At 38.5% G+C, this 23,461-nt stretch overlaps 3 protein-coding genes and 1 pseudogene across 10 annotated transcripts; 2 read left to right on the top strand and 2 right to left on the bottom strand.

Moving 5' to 3' along the window:
- The first annotated feature begins 4,963 nt into the window (after positions 1 to 4,963).
- Positions 4,964 to 12,629, top strand: PUM5 (pumilio 5). Of its 8 annotated transcripts, none has more exons than XM_068479933.2 (10): positions 4,964 to 5,242; positions 6,574 to 7,389; positions 7,685 to 9,111; positions 9,202 to 9,343; positions 9,472 to 9,579; positions 9,917 to 10,129; positions 10,213 to 10,323; positions 11,084 to 11,278; positions 11,653 to 11,824; positions 12,017 to 12,629. In XM_068479933.2, exons 2-10 carry the CDS (start codon positions 6,745 to 6,747, stop codon positions 12,046 to 12,048), a joined length of 3,045 nt encoding a protein of 1,014 aa, XP_068336034.2. In that variant the 5' UTR covers positions 4,964 to 5,242; positions 6,574 to 6,744; the 3' UTR covers positions 12,049 to 12,629. The 8 variants fall into 8 exon arrangements, with proteins under 8 accessions (XP_068336034.2, XP_088556063.1, XP_088556060.1 ...); XM_088699934.1 differs by having other exon boundaries at positions 5,006 to 5,242; positions 6,696 to 7,389; XM_088699935.1 differs by having other exon boundaries at positions 5,006 to 5,242; positions 6,744 to 7,389.
- A 1,760-nt stretch (positions 12,630 to 14,389) lies between these two features.
- On the top strand, positions 14,390 to 15,686 carry LOC137740249 (mitogen-activated protein kinase kinase kinase 20-like; annotated as a pseudogene).
- Positions 15,687 to 15,870: 184 nt separating this feature from the next.
- LOC137740250 (Reticulon family protein) lies at positions 15,871 to 18,401 on the bottom strand. The gene is made up of 4 exons (XM_068480097.2): positions 18,061 to 18,401; positions 17,099 to 17,240; positions 16,396 to 16,465; positions 15,871 to 16,205 (listed from the first exon to the last, which is right to left on the bottom strand). The coding sequence occupies exons 1-4, from the start codon at positions 18,243 to 18,245 to the stop codon at positions 16,078 to 16,080; spliced, it is 525 nt and encodes a 174-aa protein (XP_068336198.2). The 5' UTR covers positions 18,246 to 18,401; the 3' UTR covers positions 15,871 to 16,077.
- A 429-nt stretch (positions 18,402 to 18,830) lies between these two features.
- LOC137740173 (putative mitochondrial adenine nucleotide transporter BTL1) lies at positions 18,831 to 22,751 on the bottom strand. The gene is made up of 6 exons (XM_068479991.2): positions 22,507 to 22,751; positions 22,135 to 22,290; positions 21,631 to 21,725; positions 20,599 to 20,932; positions 20,083 to 20,320; positions 18,831 to 19,379 (listed from the first exon to the last, which is right to left on the bottom strand). The coding sequence occupies exons 1-6, from the start codon at positions 22,540 to 22,542 to the stop codon at positions 19,129 to 19,131; spliced, it is 1,110 nt and encodes a 369-aa protein (XP_068336092.1). The 5' UTR covers positions 22,543 to 22,751; the 3' UTR covers positions 18,831 to 19,128.
- Between the last annotated feature and the right edge of the window lie 710 nt (positions 22,752 to 23,461).

Genomic DNA, 23,461 nt, shown 5'->3' on the forward strand with positions numbered 1-23,461 from the left:
TTTTGGAGAAATAATTTGGGAGTTACCTTGTGAGGGAGATTTGATGAGGATGGATGAAATGGATTTTGAATAAATACCTATTTTGATCACTTTTGACCTTGATTGTCCGCTGCTTACGCATAGCAGCTTCGGTGTGCATCGAGGGTAATTTTGTCTTTTTATACCCTAGAATCCATGTGTTGCCTCCATATTTTTCTTGATTATTTTTTGCTCCACAAATGCTCCTACACCCGTTAGGCTGATTGCAGAAAAGGGCAGCAAGTGTAGAGATCTATAACTTTGATGCAGATTTCCACTTGGACTTAGAATTACATTCTTCTAGGAAAGGGAAATAAATCGCCTCTAAAGCCTACTTAGGCCTACCTTAAGTAGGGGATTAAATCAACTTCGGAGGGCAATTATTTATCCCTACAAGAAAGAGAGAAAACTAGAGGATATTTGTTCATTTCCCCTAGCACTCTTATTTGCTTGCCTGTGCAAAGAACTGTATTCTGTTGATGTCTTCGTTTTCTCGACGCTGCACCGATGTAAGAAAAACTTAATTTTCCTTGTTTCTTCTTGGGTGGTGCTGCCACGGGGCAACCGTTGGGATGGTGCGGCACGTCGGTTGGCAAGGGCTAGGAGTCGGCTTGGCATGGGCCAAGGAAGAGGTATAGCAAGGGCCATTTACTTATGCTGCTCGGCTTGACTGAAGCCAAGGTCTAGCTCGGCATGGGCTGAGGAAGTGGCGTGGCATGGGCCACGATTTGGGCTACCACGTCTGGGCTGCTTGCCAAAAATGAGGAAACTGCTTAAGTTTGATTTCTCACCTGCCGTAGATGAAGCAGTCAATGATGGAGCTGCTGAAGATGAAGTGTCGGATGAGCGAACTGTTGGGTGCAAAGTAGCTGCTGCCCTCTAACCATTTGTTGCTGAGGTGGTCTTCAAGCATTCGATTTTCTAAGCTATGTGGCATTTTTGTACTGGAGAGCTTACCCAGATCGGTGTCAAGGAATTAATTTACCCTCTCGCACTGGAGAGCTTACCCATATGGGTGTCGGGGAATTGGTTTACCCTCTCGCACTGGAGAGCTTACCCATATGGGTGTCGGGGAATTGGTTTACCCTCTCGCACTAGAGAGCAATTAGTTTATCCTCTCACACTAGAGAGCAGACCCTTTTGGGTGTTAGGAAATTGGTTTACCCTATCGCACTAGAAAACAATTAGTTTATGCTCTCGTACTGGAGAGCAGACCCTTTTGGGTGTCGAGGAATTGGTTTACCCTCTCGCACTGGAGAGCAATTAGTTTATCCTCTCGCACTGGAGAGCAAACCCAGATAGGGGTTTGAGCAGTTGTTGTAGACAGCAGTTGAGCCAGGCTTATGAATAACTTCTTGAATCTTCATTAAGAATAAAGAAATGAATCAACTTTGCTGGAAGGTTGAAATTGCATATCAAACTGAATAACCATCGGCTTGCGAAGCCTTGTTCATCGAGTTGCTTGAGACTTCGAACTTATTTGGAAAAGCCCTAACAGGGTTCAGGGGGTGATAGAGACTTCCCTTACTTGTGCAGGCCGTATCGTTGACTTGTCAAGATACTCGTTGCACTGACCTCATTTTTCAGCTTCTCAAGGTACTACTTCTACTTTAGGCAGCCGTTGGTAGTGTGGCTCAGTCTTTGATGGAATACGCAATACTCTGTATAATCCAGCTTGGTAAGATTGCCTTTTATGGATGGCGGCAGTTCAAACCAAGTTTCAATCTTGAGCTTGCGAAGAATTTGGCTGATGGGAACTGTGAACTTGGTGAATGTTTCGGACGATGAGTCTTCTTTGGTCGGGGAACGTTCCATGCGCTTCTTTTCCGACTCGTTTTTATTAAACTGCTTGGCCTCGTCCCATAATGCATGCTTTCTCGCCAAATTGAGTGACTGAGTCGAATTGAGTGACTGATTCTCTCCATCCATCGTGCTGCTTACTCCAATGTGAGGTAAAGAATGCTTCTTGTGAGCCTAGTTGTGAATGAACACTTCGCCTGAAAGGTTGTCCATGTTGATAATCAGAGTGTGGCCTCAACTGTGAATGTATGCTCGTCTGCGGGCTTGATCGATAGTGCACGCTCATACGCTCGTTAAGACGAGAGTATACACTATCCCGATGACCCAGGCGGGAGCGTAAACTGCTAGAACGCTCAGATCGTGGCTGGTTGAGGGGTTGTTTGCAGGGACGCTGCTAGAGAAGTTCATCATCTGCCCTTGTCAAGCTTTGGGACACCTCGTTTAGGGCACGTTGCACCTCGGTGCGTTGCAAAAGTTGATTCACCAAGGTTGTCTGCTATGCGAGGGCATTTGTCAACTCTATGACTTGTCGAGACAAATGTGGTTCACCATTCGGGTTAGAAGAGCTTGGACGGTATGTGTCTCCTTGAGTAGTGGAAGTGTAATGAACTCTGGGCGCGAGATTTGAGTTGGGAAACTTCAAATTTGTGGAGAAATGGTGTGAAAATGCCCTCGGTCCAATCGTTGGTCTAGAAATATGAATCTAGGACGGTTGAACCAGTCTTGGACCAGTCGGGATTGCCTAGTGAGCCACGGGAATGGATTGGGCTGTGGAAGTGAGTCGTGCCACGTGCTGGGTGCGTAGGCGTAGTGCGGTGCTGGGAGCGCATTGGATCTGGGCCAAGGGAATGGTTAACGCAACTTGGGCTTGCGATGCATCTTGGACAGCGGTTTGGGCCTGCTCGTGCTGGGCTTGGCTCGGCTGCCTTGCGACGTGGGCTGCAGATTGGGCTACTTGTGCAGTTGCTACCAGCGCCTAGGCCTTGGCTTGGTCCTGGGTTTGGGTTACTGTAGTGGTAGCTCATAAGGCCATGGTCTGCTGCCATGGAGCTGGCCCACTCCCCACTACCATAGTGGTACCTGTGGCTGCCATGGTGGTGGTGCTCCGTGATGGCAAAATTGCTCATCTTGTCATTGCATTGAGCCTTGTGGATCGTTGTGGTGGGGCTACATCGCAATCTCCATCACTTGATCCGGATCTTTGAATGTAGGAAGTTTCATTCGTTGTGGTTTCCAAATTTCTTATCATTTTATTTTTCTTTTACGTTTATTCAAAGAATTTTATAAAAAATTCTAGGAAGTAGAACGTACGAAAAATCTACAAATGAACGAGAAATTAGAAACGTTGAATGCGAGAGTCTTCTTCGAGCGTGTGAACCAAACTCTAAATGAAAGCACCAATTTGTGGATGCAAATTTCCGCATTCTTCTTCTTGGACAAAATTGCACCTACAAAACAATTAACACTTTAGGTCAAGGCCAAGAGCCTCACTTGCCCATGATGAATGGGGGAGACTTTGGCTGAAGAACATTCGATGCCAAAGTTAGAATTTTGAGGGAAAAGTGTATAGAGAATTTAGAGAATTTTGCAAGAGGATTTAACTTAGGTTTTTGGAGAAAATGAGATGGTATTTATAGGGGTGTGGCTAGCCCCTTTGGGAGAGATGGGAACCGGCCACTTTAGTGGTTTTTTGGTGTAATTTACAATTAATTAGCTAATTAATAAATTAATTGAGTGATAAATAAATAAATTAGCTAATTAATATAATTTAGGAGAAATAATTTGAGAGTTACCTTGTGAGGGAGATTTGATGAGGATGAATGAAATATGTTTTGAATAAATACCTATTTTGATCACTTTTGACCTTGATTGTCCGCTGCTTGTACGTAGAAGCTTCGGTGTGCTTCGAGGGTAATTTTGTCTTTTTCTACCTTAGAATCCACGTGTCGCCTCCATATTTTTCGCGATTATTTTTTGCTCCACAATTTCCAATGATATAAGGGTAAAACTATCATTAAACTACATTTATTAATTATCATTTTGGTTGAGAGCAAAAATTGTTATTTAACTACAAGGATGATTGCGTAAGATTATAATAGTAGGTGAAAAAAATTAATATAATAATAACCAGTAGAAAGTGAGGATGCTAACTAAACATGAAGGTGACAGTTTTCCTCCCGAAGTAGCCAAGTGGATTGTCCTACAAATAGCCAAGTGTGGAGAGGTGAGAGCATCTTCAATCGTACCTTTTTAAATTTGACAAGGAATGTATGCCCTAGCCTTCTGCTTTGTATAGTTATAATTAAACCACGTCAACATTTTATATATTTTTTTTAATAAAAACAATAAAACAAAAATGAATAGTAATATAAAATATTGACGTGATTTAACCATGATCACACAAATAGGAAGACACCGAAAGTGGAAGGGCAGACAATCTTTGTCTTTTTTAATTCTCTAGATTTATGAGCTCTTAGAGGTTTATTTTATTTTATTTTTTTTTATCTTAGATAGAGTACGGTGATTGAAGATGAATTATTCCAAATTTTATATATTTTAGCTAGAATCTCATTAAGAGAACCCAATAGAGGTGCTTTGATGAGAAGAGTTGTGTGGAGTTTTCAAATAAAAACTTCATACAATGGGCAACCTAATTTGGTATCGAATTCACTATCTACAAAATTCAAATCTAAAACCTCTCATTTCCAAATGAAAATGAATATCATCAAATTGTTGTATTGAGTAACTACAATTAACTTTATTTATAAACAACATAAACAAAACCATTGATGCTTCAAGTCTCATAGCTAGTAACTTCTCAAGAAATATGAATCAAAATCCAAGTAAATGCCCAACAAATGCCCAACAAATTTTGGGCATATTCCTCTGACACATTCAAATGCATCCAAACACTCCCTCAATTCTTTGAAAACCCAACAAAAGTCAACAACAACTAGGTTGCCACGTGGTTGAAAACTTTTGCTTGGACAAACCTCGACTCACCACGTGTCCTCTGGACGAAATTACCCCTATGCAAAGCATCATATTAGGACATTAATCTATTTCCGGCCCAAAAACATGGGCATTTATGTCATTTTATCACATGCATAACCAGAATAAACTTTAATTTTCTTTGAACGACACTGAAAAAACAAAAACATTTAAATATTAAAAACTCCAAACCCTTGGAAATGAGAATGGTATGCAAGCAACAATTTTGTATTTTCCAAACAAAGAAAAACTCTCTCTGCTTCTTCTCAAGTCTCCAGCAATTTCTCTGCGAAGACTTTCTCTCTCCTAAGCTTTCTCTCTCTTTAAAGCAAACCCTTCTCAGTAATTCCACAGCTCTGCAAAAAGACTTGGGCTTTTGGGTTTTGTTCTTTCAAAGTTTCAGACTTTGAAGAATTGCTGCTGCCATTACCTGGTGAGACATTCCAATCCTTTTTCTGCTTAAATTTTTAGTATTAATTCTCAAATTTTTGCTTCCCCTGCTTCTTTCTCATGATCTTTATACTCAAATATGTGCAAGTTTGTATTTTTCAGATGGATTATACTATTGGGAACTGAGTTACTTTTACTTTTAATATATTTTTGTTGGGTTTGTTGGTTTTTGGAAATTTGTTCAAATTCTATGTATATAGGGTGTTAAATAAGTGTGATTAATGGGTTGAATTTCGCTTTCGAAGAGACCGTTACAAGTTTTGTGTCAATTGGCTGTGATTGTGAGGTTACTTCATGGAACAGTGTAATTGTTGTCGCATGTGAATGTCGAAATTTTTTCTTAATTTGATTTCGGAAAGAAATGCGTTTAACTGTAGAGCTGTATGATGAAGTTAGCATCCTTATAGGTTGGGAAGCTGAAACAAGAGTGGTATACTTTATTAGAGTCGAAAACATATACATAGGAGACAGAGTAAACCATATGAACGATTACTTCGGCCCTACTTAGTCGAATGTAATTGGTTATTGACCATAGTTCAGAAAAGGCAGTTGGGTGAGTCAAACAAAATTCATGAATTGTATGCAGCAGAGAGCATTTAAATGCGAAGCAGTATAATAAATCTGAATATGATGGTTTCCCTATGTTAAGTTGGTTCTTTTGATAGAAGAAATGGTTCTCTGGATGACATTATTCTTGCACGAATAGAGTGTATATTTATCCCCGTAAGACTGTGTGAGTAGAACATTAATGCTACTTGAGAACATAAATGGTTTCCATGTGTTTAGTACTGTTACTCATACACTGGTCGAGAAGTTGGTAGTGTAATATAGGTTCGAAACACAAATTGATCGTTAGATGGTTAAATTTTAGAAGGAACCGAAAATAACAAGTTTCTACAACCAGTCTTTTAGACCCAGACTAATTTTCTGGTCAAAATGTAGGCAATTAAGTGTTGTAGTGGGAGGAAGTTCATTTATTGAAATGCAATGCGAGTCTTATAATTTCTGAAGAAGAATGTGGAAGGATTTACTTATGTTTCAGTACTCTTATGCTTGTTTTCCATTTTGATAGATTGGTTACTGTTTACGTATTAGATATGTGATAGTTTTCAACTTTTCATGATGGATTTGGACACATGTTTCTGCATTTGTTTGTGGTCTTCTCAATGGGGTCTGTGCTGAAGTTAACAATGCTGAACTAATTTATGCTTTATGGAAAAGATTTCGCAACACATTTTGTATTTACAATCTCTGTGAACATGTGTACAAAAGTGACATGATGTGGATAATTCATAAACTATGTTCTGTATGCAGGGGCTTCTTGTTGCGACTGCATTATTTAGATTCTGTGTGTGCGCTGCCTTCTTGGATTGAATTATGATTTGCAATTGTGGACTGTTGGAAGAAGCATAACATGAATTTGATATGCTGAACAGTTTTTGAAGGTAATTGCTGATAAATAAAAATCATCATTATTCTGGTAGGATGGCAACTGAGGGTCTCATGAGAATGGTAGAAAGCAGCAGGGGAAAGAAGTGGCCCCCATCTAAGGATGCTGCAACATTTGGATCTCCAGTGAGAAGTATGACAGCAGAGGAGTCGGGCTTCATTTCAAAGGGGCATGGCTTTAAGAGAGAGAGAGCTGAAGTTATACCCAGTCGAAGTGGTAGTGCTCCACCAAGTATGGAAGGTTCCTTTTCCTCTATTGAAAACCTATTAAGTCAACAGAACTCCAGCATGAAAACAAGCTTGACTAATTTAAACAACACTGTGGATAATGTTGAGAATGAAGAAAAACTGCGTTCAGACCCAGCTTATATGGCATACTACTTATCAAATATGAACTTGAATGCAAAGCTGCCTCCACCACTTATTGTACGGGAGAATCATCATGTTGTCCGCCGTAGTGGTGGTCTAGGAACCAAAGGGAGACTGACTTCTTTAGATGACAGCACCAGGTCCTTGCATCTTTCTCAAGGTTCTCTCTCAACTCTTCAGGAGGACCCTAATGATGCTAGTTCATCCAGAAAGTCTAATGATAACTTGGCAGAAGATAGTGTTGCAGTAATGCCTGTCAAGGACACGGTTTCTTTGGCAAGTTATAATAAGAGTATAGTGGATCTCATACAGGTAGGAGTTAAAGTAAGTGGTTTAGTAGGTATAACTTTTATAAAAAAAATAATGTCTTACTTATGCTTAACCATGTTTAACTCCTCTTTTGTTTATTTTAATATTTGCTTTTTGCATTTAGCTTGAACATATGACTACTACATTTGGATTCCTGTATTCATGATTAACCATATAGTTCAGAATTTCATAGCTCCTTTGGCCAATTACAAAATTTTCATTTAATGTATCAGCTATAATTTTCCAGTATGTGTTGCCCTGTATTTATATGTTTTATCTTCTTGGTGGTTTGTTTCAGCAAGACTTCCCCCGGACTCCATCTCCTGTATATAATCACTCCCTCACATCAAGTCTTGGAACAACAGATGAACCAATTGATAGTGATGTACACTCACTTTCACCAAATGCTTCTTCTGTCAACAAGTCAAAATTACCTGAACCAAATTCAGACTCTATCAATGATTGTCCAGATACAAGTGCCTCGGACGCGCTTGCTCGTGGGTTCATACCAAATGATGTTCCTTTGCCTACCACCTCCCCAAGTGCTCAACATCATGATGTTACAGGGAACCTACAAAAAGATGAATCTAATATTGAGCATGATGGGTCGGGGAATAATGCATCGATTACTGGTGACCTTGGGTTGGATCTTTCCAGAGCGAGAGCAGCTAAAGTTGATACCAACAATAACAAGCAACAAGAACAATCTTATGGGAGGTATCTACCACAACGCAATTTGTCTACACAACAAGGGGTTCCATATCAACTTCAGGGGTTCCAGGCACAATTAGTTTCACAAGGAATGAATCATTTGCAAAGCAGAATGCAAAATCTTCCCCACGGCTACCCAAAATTCTCTTCTATTGAGACACAACCATCATTGCTCTCACCTGGTGTCACACCTCCCTTATATGGTACAACCACAACATATATGACTTCAGGAAGTCCATTCTACTCAAATTATCAGTCGTCTGGTGTGTTTCCTACACAATATGGAATGGGTGGATATGCTTTAGGTTCTACTTATCTTCCTTCATATATGCCTGGGTATGCTTCTCATGGGTCTTTTCAAATGCTCTTTGATGCTACTTTGGGGCCAAGTTTCAATGGTCGAACTGCTGATGTTTCAAGAGGGGAGAGGATTCCCCATGAAGGTGATATGCAACACCCTAGCAGATCTTATGGGCAACATGGGCCAGTGCTCCAGCCACCTTTTGTGGATCCCCTTTATACGCAATACTATCCTCGTCTGTTGGAGGATTCATATGGTGCTTCAATTCCTCATGGTCACTTGGCGTCAAGGGGTGTTGTCAGAGGCCAACTTGCGCAACAAGAATTAAATGTTAATGCTTATAGGGCTGACCCAAAATTCCACACTTCAACTAATGGTAATCTGGGTATTCTAAGTCCAAGGAATGTGGGAAACAATGGTAGTGGTTATTATGGACATCCTTCTGGCATGGGTGTAGTGACACAGTTTCCAGCCTCACATCTCGGTAGTCCAATATTGCCATCATCTCCAATGGGCAGAATGAATCATCTTGGTCGGAAATATGAATTGAGGTCTCCTGAAGGTTCTGTTAGTGGAGTATATTCTGGGTGGCAAGGGCAGAGAAGCTCCATCTTGGATGATCCTAGAAGACACTCTGTACTTGAAGAACTGAAATCTAGTAATACCCGTAAATTTGAACTTTCTGATATAGCTGGGCGCATTGTTGATTTCAGGTATTGCTTGCTCCACGTTTGCTTTTCCTTTGCTTGTACATAACGTTTGTGTTTGTTCTATTATTTTTTAATATTCATGTATAACTTCAGTGTCGATCAACATGGGAGTCGATTTATTCAACAGAAGCTAGAGTACTGCAGTTCTGAAGACAAGGCATCTGTTTTCAAAGAGATTCTTCCACGTGCTTCAAAATTAATGACGGATGTATTTGGGAATTATGTTATTCAAAAGGTAGGAATTCATAATTTGTCTGTTTAATTACATTTTTTTTTGCATCACATGTCATCTTTATGGACTTGTGAATTCCGTGGATGGCCTATTAAAATTGTATGATTCTTTTTTTTTTTTTTGTGTTACAGTTTTTTGAATATGGGAGTCCTGAGCAGAAAAAGGAGCTTGCAGATCAACTTGCTGGGCAAGTTTTGCCTTTAAGTTTGCAGATGTATGGTTGTCGTGTAATCCAGAAGGTATGCTAAAACTTGATGTTTTCACAGTAAATATGTTGTTTTAAGTCCGATGAACATGCTATTTTCTGCTTATGAGATTTTTACCGGGGGATGTGTTATTTATATAAAGGTTTATACTGCAAGAGTTGATGGGGTTGAAGAGGGGTTCTAAAATAGGTTTTTTGAAGTACGGAAGATAAACTTTCAGGAGTTCTTTCAAAACCCTTTGCTGGGTAAACAATGAACAATACTATATATTTGGAGGGAACATCTCTTTATTAGTCTGGGAAAAATTTTCCTTATGCTTTATATTGTCCGAATGTTTTCTTCTTAAGTCTGTGCTGGATGTTTCTTTTAGGCTCTCGAAGTTATTGAGCTTGACCAGAAAATACAACTTGTGCATGAGCTTGATGGACATGTCATGACATGTGTACGAGATCAAAATGGAAATCATGTAATACAGAAGTGTATAGAATGCATTCCCACAGAGAAAATTGGATTTATCATTTCTGCTTTTCAAGGACAAGTTGCCTCACTTTCTACTCATCCCTATGGCTGTCGTGTCATACAGGTAATAGCAACAGTATTCTGTTATGTAGTCTCCAGTTAGATTTTGTAGATCAGGTTTTGAAACATTACACTTTAACTTGCTAGAGAGTTTTGGAGCATTGTTCAGATGACCTTCAAAGTCAGTGTATAGTTGATGAGATCTTGGAATCTACTTATGATCTTGCTCAAGATCAGTATGGCAATTATGTTACCCAGGTTGGTTTCTACTTTCTACTTTTACTGTCTGTTGCTTCTTTTATTGAGAACAAAGTAACTATTTGATTCCTCGATTCTTTCTTTGCTAAGAGAGAGGTTCCACGAACACCCTAAACCCTAATTTGATTGCTTTCCAGTTACGTATCATTCTTAATTTCCTGTATGTAATCTTAGCACTTGGAAAGTGACTACACTGATCTAGAATTCTGAAAATGCTGCCAGGTGGTAAAATTCTTGAACAATATCACACAGCCGAAATGGCAATTCTTGAACAAAATCACACAGCCGAAATGGCTTTTCTGGATTGAAATAGCTCCTGAAAAATATCACAAAAATACTTTTCTTCAATTGTCGGCAATGGTTTAAGGGTGAGGGCTAATCGGTTCTTTGTTATGTCAATGGTTATTATAGTTATATTAAAATCAAACCTAATATGTCATATGTGGTGTCTATCCAATCAAGAGAGAAGAAAAGGGTGGTGCTGGAATCTTCATCGGTATAATTCAAAGTTAAAAGACTAGTTTTTGAAGAATGGACTTCCTGAAGACTAGCTTATGATGATAGAGTTTACTTATAAGTTGTGAAAAAATGAGGTTACGACAGAATAGTAACAGCGATGCATTGGAGCATAAAAATAGTTATAGGAGATGGTTCCTTTTGGTTTCTAATTTATGTTTTCTTCTTCATGTGTCCTTGCATTGCCTAAGTTTCTATCATTTCTAATTGAATGGAATATAAAGATGGATCATACTGCTTACAGCATGTTCTGGAAAGGGGAAAGCCCAACGAAAGAAGCCAAATTATCAGCAAGTTGGTTGGGAAGATTGTACGATTGAGTCAGCATAAATATGCATCAAATGTTGTTGAGAAGTGTCTGGAGTATGGTGATACTACTGAGCGCGAGCTCTTGATTGAGGAAATCATTGGACAAATGGAAGAAAATGATAGCCTGTTGGTAAGTGAAGCAAAAATGCATATGATAGGTTATCCCATGTATTCAGGTTTTTTATTCTCGATAAAGCCTATTTGCCCATCAACATTAGATATCAGTTGGATAGGACGATTTGGCTCAAAGGCAGCATAATAATTATGGTTTGAAACCTGAGCCAATTAGGAAACATCAAGTTGTGCATTTCCATACAAGTAGATTTCATTTGTTTTCAAAAAATTCATAAACACACTCTGGTATTTTAATAGCATGAGTATTGAAGATTCTGCTTAACTTTTGGGAACCGTGCGGAGTTTGAAAGTGTAGATATTGAATGCCGCATAATGCTGGTTGAAATATGATTTCTGCATACTGAGTTCCGTTGTTTTTTTATGTTCCAGCCAATGATGAAGGACCAATTTGCCAATTATGTGGTTCAGAAGGTTCTTGAAACAAGCAATGATAGACAGCGGGAAATACTGCTCAAACTTATAAGAGTTCATATTGATGCTCTGAAGAAATATACTTATGGGAAACACATAGTTGTTCGGTTTCAACAGCTATCCGGTGAAGGTGTGTCAATTTCCCATTTTACCTGCATCTTGTAGAAGACTCTCTCTCATATGGCTTCTTAATCTAGCATCGTCTGTTGGAAACATCGTATCAGGCTGTGCAATTGTTACACAAGCTTAATGGATTTATATGTTTCTTATTTTATACTGATTATCCTAGTTGGATGTTAATCTTTTACCCTTTAACACGCAGATGTCCAAACCCCAGAAGCTGAGGGGGTATAGAAAGGGGTAGACATTGCTCAATCCATTTGGCTTGAAGGTTTTGCTTGTGGAGTGCGGGCAGTTGACAGAAGGAAGAAGCATTACCTTAGAACAAGCAAAAGTTTTACCTTTTCTTTTCAAGAATGGCACCTTTTACAAGAAATTTCAAGCATAAGAAACAACAGCGGCGTTGATTGATGAAAACTCAATGCCTGCACCAAACCGATGGTAATTAAGTTGTCCTAGTTTTCGTTGAAAAGTTTATAAAATGTGCGATTCTTGAAACAGGGGTAGACATTTGCTAGTTCTGTGGAAAACTGTCTGCAAGATATATAAGACAGCTACCGCGTCTTCTTTGCAAGAAGAAGAGCCAGATGATTGAAGCTACTGTGATGTATTTTCTGATTTTACATTTACGTATATTTGGGTACACATATTTATGTAAAGCAATGTAAGGATCCAGTCGCGATTGAAGCCGGCGTAGATACTACTGTCTAGTTATAGCTTACTCGTAGTGTGTGAATTTGGGACAACAACAAAATTGTGTTGATATGTAATATGATGTAAAAAGTTATATATCAGGGTATGTTTCATTATGCAAATTATGTTTGTGTTTTTGTGTGATACTCAAAACAATGGTGCCTCCTAACCCAACTTTCTCGGCAGCTCCGCCGCCTCCCTCGCCGGCAGTGGCGGAGCATAGAAGGGACCAGAATTTAAAAAACGTTGCCCCTCCAAAAGTCAAAAGTGCTTTTAAAATGTTAGTTTTCTTTCCAAGTGTTTGGTCGTATGGAATGACAAAACTAACACCCAAATGCACAACTTTAAAAGAGCAAATATGCATTTTGTCTATGAATATATATTCTTAACTTAGATTTTTTTATTTTTTATTTTTTATTTTATTTTTTATAGATGGGACTTATGCAGTTTTCAAAAATTACTGCATGTAGTCAAATATCCTAATGGATACCGTGTTGAGATTCTAATCATGTGTTCCAGGTTTGAAATTTCTCTCTTTCTTAAATTATTGTAATAGTTTTAAACCCTCATTCCCTTAATAATATATTAAAAAAAATAATTTTTCAAAATTTACATTTCTCCTTCAACAAAATTACAGTCGTGCTCACTCTTAAATTATGTGGGTTCAGACTTTGCATTACAGCTTTTGTTTATGTAGATTAGTGGATTTGAGCTATGCATTGCTGTTTTCGCTTTATTATTGTGTAACACTGTTTTTATTTAATAAATTGAAATGGAATTTTTTGTTTGTGCTTATTGGTTTGATCTCTTGGATGCTTTTTGTTTTGATTTCTCTTTCATGTCTAATTAAGTATTATATTTTCTTTTTGCAAGAATTATGTAAGTTTGATTTGGTTCTTTTGGAGTGGTGGTGGTGGTCCCTCCCAAATCGCTTCGATCTCACAAGTGAATAGAGAGTTAGATCTACATTGGATCCAACCTGAATCGCCCCATCCATCCTCCTGAGTAGAAATTTGGTTCCAAACCCCGTTTCAGACAGGAGAAATATGCCTTGTAGTGGTTTATGGGTGGTTTGAGTTTAGGGTTTTAAAATGTTTGTTGGGGTTAGTGGTAGAGCTTATGAGTTAGAGTTCATATCTCAGCCTAAACACATGATTAAAACATTGAGTCATAAGCGATTAACCTGATGCAAACACATGTTATGATCGAAAATGAGAAAATAAAATGGGATCTACTGTCAATAATCATACTAAAGTTCTTAAAAATATTAAATGTGACTAATTGAACGACAATAAAATGAAATATGCAATGTAGAGTTTGAAGCTTTAAAATCGCTTTACGTAAATTACAATGCAAATATGAAAATCCATACTTAATGTTCATTAACCTCTTGTTAATTAGGGAATATCTAATTAGTATAGTCCTAATATTGTAAACTTATATTGAGTAAAGTTAGAAGTCCCACTCCACAGAGAGAGAGAGAGAGAGAGAGAGAGAGAGAGAGACTCTTTACATAATAAACGGTCAAGATGGGCCTGGCGGTGTAAGATGTACGGGCGAAGATATTTCAAATTTGCGAAAATCTTTTCTTTTAATTAGAGCGTGAGAACAGCGCGAAAGAAAATATGACCGTTGGAGCGATCATTCCCTCCACGCGTTTTCTTATATAAATCCAAAACCCTGAATTCCAACTCCCACTAGGAAATCTAAACGAAACTATAATTCCTCAAATCCTCCGCACACATTAGCAATAGCAACCGACCTTCAATCCACCGAAACCCCAGAATATTTGATTTCAATCGCGATTCCTTCGTCTTCGTCTTCTGGGTCGATCACTGACACCGCCGACTTCAGTCCTCCGTCGTCAACCAGTTCAGTCTCTCTGTTGCTTCTCTGATTATTTTCCTTGCCATTTGGTCGGTGCCTCTTTTGATCCTTTTTTTCCGAAACCAGAATCGCAAAACAATTGAAAAGCTTTAAGTTTTTGAATTTACAAAAAGGGGGAAACAATCAATGGGTTCGGTGAAGAGGAAGCGACCGGATGAACGAGAGAAGAGTTTTTTCCGTTCGGACTTCGAGTGGGTTCGAGGGCCGATGCTCGGGAGTGGCGGATTTGGGTCTGTTTATTTGGCGACCGTGAAAAAACCGAAGTTGGGTTGCGAGGGTTTCCCGATGGTGATGGCGGTGAAAACCTTCTCTGAATGGAGTGAGCAGACGACGGAAAGTTCGTATCTTTACCTATTTCGGGACTGCCCTTATGTTATCGGAAGCTATGGGAAAAATCTGACCATTGGGGACGAGGGTTACGTGAAGTATAATGTATTTTTGGAGTATGCTGATGGAGGAACAATTGGGGATTTGATCAAGAAATCGGGCGGTTCAGGTTTGTGTGAATCGGATGTGAGGAATTATACCAAAGCGATTTTGAGTGGGCTTGAGTACATTCATGAAAGGGGTTATGTGCATTGTGATTTGAAGCCCGAAAACATATTGCTTGTCACCTCCGGTTCTGGTTTTGTGCCAAAAATTGGGGACTTTGGGCTGGCAAAGACGGCTATGCAGAAGCTAACATGTCAAGGAACATCGATGTATTGTCTCCGGAAGCTGTTTGTTGCAGAGTCCAGGAGCAGCCTTCCGATATTTGGGCATTAGGTTGCGTTGTGCTCAGGATGTTAACAGGGAGGCAGCCATGGGCAGCGAAACATGGTGCTAAATTGGATGAACCAGAGCCCCTTGTTGCTTCAAAAGTTCCCAATATTCCGGGCTGGTTATCCGATGATGCTAAAGATTTTCTGGTAAAGTGCCTAGTGAGGGACCCTTTCGAGAGATCGACAGCTGCTGAGCTCTTGGATCACCGGTTTGTGACAAAACTGGATGTGGTTGGAAAGGTTGAACCAGTGGAGGAGGTTGCTTCAGAGTCATCTTCAGAGCAATATGGAAGCTTTATACCCCTTGGAAGCTGGAATTCCGAAGAGGCAGAAGATTTTGGGCCAATTCTTCCTGTGGCACTCTTGAACCCTAGACCTATTATTCCAAGCACGGCTTGCCCAAAGGCATCAACTTTGCGATAGAGGGCGCAGCTTAGCTCAAATTGTTTTGTTACCTGTTCATGGATTGGTGTAATACTTCATTATTCCGCATCTGCAATTGTAAGTTTTGACATGAATTATCTTCTTGGCGGCTGTATTGATTTCACTGTACATATAGAAATAACAGTTCTCAAGCTCATTCAACAGTTAGAGCTTTATGCCTTTTCTGAAAGTTGTTCAAAAATTCTCAAGCTCATCGGACTTCCCCAATCCTTGCCCTTTTTCAATTTTTCCGATTCGATGATTCAATACTGTGTTAAGTAAAAGCACAAGGTTGTAGCAAAAACCAGCATTTATTGAGCAATAGTGTCATTTAATCAACAATTTGTACAGTAGACTGCATCTACTGGAAAAAAATAATGTGCCAACCAAAATGGTCAGACACGAAGTAGCATGTACAAATGAGCAACTCGAAATACAAGCGCACGAACAGGGAAATATACAGAGATTCGTTGCACACAAAGTTAATCAGAAAACATAACTACATAGTATCACTCTCGGCAGCATCTTCCTCGGTTAGATCAGTTGTTCTCCTCAGGAATCGAGACAAACATGCACTGATTGACTCACTGTTCTCCGCAACCATATAAAGGCAAAACAAGCATAGGCCTGTTTCAGGTGCAAACAGATTCTTGTTAGTTTTACATGTGTGATGTTCAAAACAAAGATACAGACCAGGCCAAGAAAAACATAATATACTAAATCATCAATACATGTCACCATAAGCCCAAAAGACCAAACTACTTTAAATCATCTTGGCCACGGAGAGGTAGGTAACAGATTTAAGAAACCAACGTACCAACATAGGCAACTGTAAGACCTGAAATCAACCGTCCCAAAGCCGATAGCATGTAGAGACAAATCACCACCTGGAGAAAGATTTACATTATATGGTTAGCTGTGCAACCATCCCAATAAAAAGGAAAAAAATAAATAAAATCAGTTTGATGGACTAGCAGAGGCCAAAATTGTTCTTCAAGAAGACTGCTTTTATTACACAGGATGATCTGTCAGTCAAAGGACTGCCACCGCAAGCTGCCTTACTTAGGCTTAAAGTCCCACAAACAGATTGATATCCTCAAAAATATAGTGAGGGCTGTACGTACGTGGTGAAAAACATAAACTTTGTTCTCATTTACATCTACTAAAATTACATATTAGCTTCCACTTTGTTCTTGTTGTATACTTTGTAGTAAAACAAAGGTACATTATGAATTGTGCTCCAAGTGGTGTGTGATTCGTCATCAACATAAACATCAAAGTCTTCCCAATGAGAAACACACGGGCAGATAAACAACACACATCTGTAGTTATATGCCAAATGGAATCAAAATTACGACAACTTCCAAGTTCTTAATACAGGTGTTTAACACCTCTCCCTTGATACTTAAAGCAAGCGGCAGTATATGTCTCAATAAAAGCTGTTGAAATTTATCATCCATACAGCTCTGCAACACCTCATATCAAAACAAAAAATCCTCTTTAGGCATCGAGATTCTTACCTTGACAAACAACCTCTTGTCATGCCCTGTGGCCGCAACCCTCAATACAGACTCAGCTGCTCCAACAGTATTGGCTAACCACGCAACAATGCTATTAGCAGTGTCCTGCGAAATCTGCCACTCAAGTGGATCCACTGGTACCCTAATCAACAGAAAAATTAGATACTTTAATTACCATTCACCACTACAATATTAACAAGTTTGTAAACTCATCAGTTGACATAGAATCCTCTTATAAAATGGTACTATTGACACGTTTTGGATTTGAAACTGAGCAGTTCATTTCTAAGAAATCACAAATTTTCATTTCATCTATCATGGTACTAACTCTGGCACTTCTTCAATGCCCTATAACCTATGTAAATTTCCACATGCATCCACTCAATACAACCTGAGAGAGTAGAAGAGCATCAAAATCCAAACGAAACCCAAATTTCTAAAAGCATTTGTACTCAAACTGAATTGAGTAGAACAAAATCTGCATTTACATTCAACCATTACCAAATAAAACCTGGTCCCCAAATCAGCCAACAAACCAATAACAAGAACTTAGAATCCCTAATCGACCACTAGTATAGTATCAAGTTTGTAAAATTCATCATTTGACATCGAAACCCCTAATTAATTTTATCTATCATATTAATCTACTTACATTCTAATGCATTCATTCAATGCAACCCTATCAAAATCTAAACCAAACCCAAATTTCTCAAAAGCATTTGTAATCACACTAAATCAAATTAAAACAAATTTGCATTGAGTTTCAAACAAAATCAGATTAAACCCTAAATCACCAATTCAGCCAACAACCCAATAACAAGAGCATAGAATCCCTAATTCCTCAAAAAGTCAAAACCCTGAAAAACAAACCACTAAAAAAAAAAAAAAAGGCGACCACTTTCCGGTATTTTCTGAGGGAGGGAAAGGGGAAAGGGCAAAATGGGGAATTTGGGAGGACTTACGAGACGTTCATTTGGCGAAAGAGGAGGCCGAGAATGGCGAGAGAGCAGAGGAGGACGATGAGGACGTCGGAGAGGAGAGAGAGGAGGCTGGAGTTGCGGTGGGCACAGTGGTAATACACCAAGCTTCCGCATATTAGCACCACCACCGGCTTCCCTACTTCCGATCGGAAATCCACGTTCTTCATCTGGTTGTGTTTTTTGACTGGGTTCAGCTATTTCGCAATTTCTTTTATTTTATTTTATAAAAAAATAAATTACAACAATTCTTTCTGACTGACTTTTTGTATTTGTTTCCACAAACTAATGAAAAAGCATTTGACTGAGCAAAAACAATTACTCCTACTGAATGTTAGCGTTCCTCTTCAATTCAAGTAAGATGTTTTTGGTTCGAATATTATTGACCATAAGTTTAAAATTAATTTATTTCTCCATAAATTTAGTGTAAATATATCGTTGTAAGAACTTTTTACTTGATCCTTTTCATTCATATACAATCCTCCAATGTAAAATAAATTGTAATTGTCATCATTAATTGTTAGCACGTGAGGCTACTCTTGTATTTGAGCAACACGTGCTAACAATTAACGAAGAGTTGATAAAAATTTTAATTTTAAATCAAAATCCTAACAAAATTTACCACAAGGATTTAAATTCGAATTTTGTTACCACATGGATTATCTTCGACCTACCGTATCATCACAAACACTATTATTCCAATTAAGCCGGTAAATTAACAATGAGGTACAAAATCGGGGAGGAATTGGGTGAAATTTGAACTAACAAGGCAAAAATATATATTGATAAAAAGACACTATTTTGTCATGGTACAACACATTCATCGGTACATATTCCTTGTAAGGCACATAAATGCAGCTCAAGTGACAGTTTGGTCAAGCCCACCGGAAACCGAAAACAGAAGAAAAAGAAAGTAAAACTCTCAACGGATGCAAGATCAACCAAACTAGGCCTGTGTAAAACACCTCCGGCCTGGTAATTTACACCAGTATAGATCCCAATGTGAGTTTAAACTATGATCCTATGTGAAATCTTGCTTGAGCTTGTTCCAGCTTATAAGGTATGTCTCTGAACAAGCAATATGTCCTTCCAAGCTTCGTAAAACATCCAGGTGATGCCGGAAGATGGCATGACCTTCAAGCAGCTTGCACCCCACCCTCTGTATAGTCCCCGCAAACCTTCTTCCCGGATGACTTCTGAAAGTGCTGCTGCCATGTGTGGTGGGCACTTGCCTTGCAAAGCTCCAACCATCAGCCGTTTCCTGGCCACCTCCAATGGAAAGCTGATTGTGCTAGCCGTAAAACCTAGACATGTTTGAGTAAGTATTAGATAATCAAGTGGTCAGGATATGATACTATAATGTATAATCAGTGAAGAAATTTATCCATCCAATCATTCAGGCTCCAAAAACCATAAAGAGAAGAAAAAAATCACTTTGCAAAAGAGACCCGAAGTTTCAAAGTTCTGCATACAAGTTACAAAATCGACATGTGTATTACACAGTCTCCGTCTACTTCCCTAATTATGCAGTTCATTCACATTTCGTGTCCAAGAGGTGGAAGATCTGAGACTTTATCAGAATAAAGTTGGTGAAATACAACTTCATTGTCCTCCAATAGTAGATAAGTAATCCAAGCAAATCAGGATAACTATTCTATACTTCTAATTAGTAATTACACAAAAGTTACATGAATTGTTGTATCACACTGACATTAAGAAAAGTTTTTCCACAGGATGCATGTTTACTAAACTGATGAATAAAAGGTTATACGCCGTCGCTAGGCAACATACTAAAATAGAAAGCAAAAAGAAAATGCTTCAATAATCTTCATGACTTGAGACATATTATTCCTAGAAAAATGGACTATGACGTAGGAGTTAGGATCCAAAAATGTCCAAAAACTAATCAAACCCGAAACAAGATTTAAACTGGGAAAGAAAAAGACAGGTAAAGGGTGTGCACTATCTTTTCAATTTGGTTTACGTAACCAAGGCCAAGTTTCTAACCTGCAAGTGCTCCAACCAGTAGCATCTCAGGACGGTTCAGAGACTCTTTATTCTTTGCTTGGCAGTAGGATTTCTTCACTTTCTCATACATGAAATAGTAACATGTACTGTAAGGAAGCATCCCAATAAGTGTAGGTGAAAGACCAGAATAGCATGCAGCAATCCCACCCTCCTTATAAATCTTGCTGATTGCAATGCTTAAACTGGGATACGCCTCAGGAGACACAGTCAGCCGATCCTGTTGTAAGAAATTAGAAGAAAGAAACAATATATAGTTAAATACCAAGAAAGTGTCAAACATAAATAGTTCCTAACTGAAATCATTATACAGTGAAATCATAAGGAGATATAATCCAAGAGGATATAAAAATGCAGAATATATTTCCACGTGAACACACAAGAAAACCACACATATAAATGAAACACGGAAGATTAGATAGATAACATAGTCATCAGACATGATATAAAGTAGAGCAGGCTAGACTAAATATATATCCTCATAAAGTGTACCCATACCTTTAGAACTTCAAGGGGATGACATACAAGTGTGCTAACAACTCCGGCAGCAGCACCGGCCACAGCGACAGGGGAAATCCAGGAGATAGAGAAGTTCAAGGTTACAGGACCAATTTGCACCTTTGGGGATTCACCCTGCTTCCACTTTTCTTGTGTTGATGTCATTGCTCGTTTAACGCACTCAAATGTTCCAAACTCAATAGCTTGTGTGGGGATTATGCGAAGCATGTTGACCGCATTTCCAGCCCACAGTCCTTGCCATCCCTGCTTCTCAATGACCTCTAAGAAACTGCCAGAAATGTGTCTAGATCCGACACCAACTACCATTCTGGTCCTGCACATATCAAATCCAACATACTATGATCATGTATCAACACTTGCAAAATAATCCTCTAGCTTCCCTAGACTTTTTCCAAAACTGTCACATCTTGATGGAAGAAAATAAAAAAATTTGTCCAAATTTTTTTTATTACAGTTAATACTTGGTAGCTCAGCCATTCTCACATAAACTTGATTTAACACTACAACATTGAAATTCATACATGGGGAGTGGAATTAAACGTATCACGTTAGCATCACTTCATAACAAAATCTTTTCCATTTTTTGAACTAAAACAAGACTATTTCCATCCATCTCAGTAACTTGTTAGTGAAGATAGTATTTATACATTCAGAAGTATTTGTATATCCAATGCAATTAAGTAGGCTGACCAACAAATGATGGTGCAAAATCATTGCTGTGAATCAATTACCAATGTCATTTGGGCTGACATTGCTGATTATAATTAATCGACTAGAAATGGAAAACGCAGGATAAGCGCTGTATGTACGGATTCTACATACACCAAATATAAACCCACATTGTTGTCTTCAGGACTTTCATTGTTAAATGAGCTAATTTCGAGTAGCTAAACACTTCTTCGCTGACCAATTTAGTCCTTCGTGTAATCATATATGCTTATATAAACACAAAGCATCAAATACAATGACTAGTGATAACATTTTCAAGAGGGTGAAACAGCTACCACTAACCTGATGGTCTCAAGAGGAGCAAGAACAGCTTTGGTCATTGCCCCTGCTAAAGCCCCGCTTAGGAACTCTCTAACTTCCCTTGTCCTCGAGAAATCCTGAAGCACATCAAGGCACACTTTTTGTGATACCAATGGCAAAATAGTATGTTATTTTTCTTTAGGCCCCTAAAATAAAAATACCCACAGAAAAGAATGCACCCAAATAATACAAATTCTATTTAACAGCCAATCCCAAAAGTTCAATTTTTTTTCCAATATTCGAGCTTTTCAGAAATAGGTGTTTCTCATGTCGGAGACACAACAATTAAACATCAAAAAAGGTAAATGGGCCAAATTCCTCAAAAGGGTTCTTTGTTTCTGAACAAAAATTATCCATATAGCTCCATTTCCCTTGCTTTTATGCCATTTTCTCAGCAACCAAACAGACAAATAAGAATTAAAGCATACCAATTTCCCCTTAAAGTTATAATTAAGAGAAGTTAAAAAAAGAAGTTGGGGGGCTTACTCTGAGGGGTTGGGAGAGGTCAGGGAGCTGAAATCGGAGCTCGAATTTCGGGTGGGCAGCCTCCTTCTCGAGCTCAAGCTCTTTGGGAAGTATGGCCATACTGTACACATCCCCAAAAACCCCACCACCACTGTACTTCTTCTCCTTCTTCAGAGACTGTGATTGAAATGCCATGCTTTTCCTTATCAGTATCAATATAAATATATAAATATATTCAAACAAATGCAGATATCTGTATTCAAAAAGGAAAAAATTCCCAAAAGAATATGCGAAGTCTTTTTTTTTTCTTAGATTCTTATTGCATAACGCCTGTATGTATAGATTTGATATAAAAGAGAGAGAGAGAGGGAGGTGGGTTTGGAATTGACATGCCTGAGAGAGGGAGAGGGAGTGGGGTTTCGGGGACATTGATATTTTTGGAAGGGTTTTGTTCTTTTGCTGCCTTTTGAGACTACTGAGTCTCTCTCGGCTGTTTGAACTTTCTCCGAAACGTTTTTGTTGCGTTTCTTCGGAGTTTCTTAGGGTTTGGTTTTTGGTCTTCTGATTGGTCGCATGGTCGACGCATTCCCATTTTGCTCACTGCAACCGTACGCGCCCACAAACAATTGAGAAAAGATAAGGATGAAAACCATGATTTAGGGAAAAGGATCCTCAATGGATTCCTAAAATCTCTTTTCACCTAATCCATCTAGTTCAAGATTTGGACTATTGAAATTTGATCAAACGGTTACGGTTATTATCACTTTTAAAGGAATCTCTTGTTTGTAGCCGTTAAATCAAATTTGAACAGCCCAGATCCCGGACTAAGTGGATTAGGTGGAAAGAGATCTGCAGAGGATCCGTTTCCATGATTTAGTGCCCAACATTGAATAGAATTGTTGTGTTATTCTTGGTGATGTGCTTGCTCTGCGTGTATTCAATTCGGATTTTAAAACAAAAATAATAAATTAATTTTTGTTAATGTATTATACATGGTATAATTTGGGTTAGAGGTATATATTAACACATTATCAGCTCTATCATATTATTATTATTATTTTTATTATCAAAAAGATCAACGGTTGAAAATTAGTTATTTATCTATTGTTATAATTAATTATAGGGTAAATTACATTTTACCCTCTCAGGTTTGGGGTCGATTGCAACTTCATACAACATCTTTAAAATATTTCAATTTCATACATTTACTTTCATTTTATTTCAATTTCATAAATCCGTTAGAAAATCCATTAAATAAGCCGTTAAGTGATGATGTGACAAATATGCGATTCACATTTGTGCTGACGTGGCTGCCATATTTGTGACACGTGACATAAACAATTAATAA

This window comes from Pyrus communis, chromosome 9 (genome assembly GCF_041283825.1).
Source record: "Pyrus communis isolate YQ-2024b chromosome 9, ASM4128382v1, whole genome shotgun sequence".
NCBI lineage: Eukaryota > Viridiplantae > Streptophyta > Magnoliopsida > Rosales > Rosaceae > Pyrus > Pyrus communis.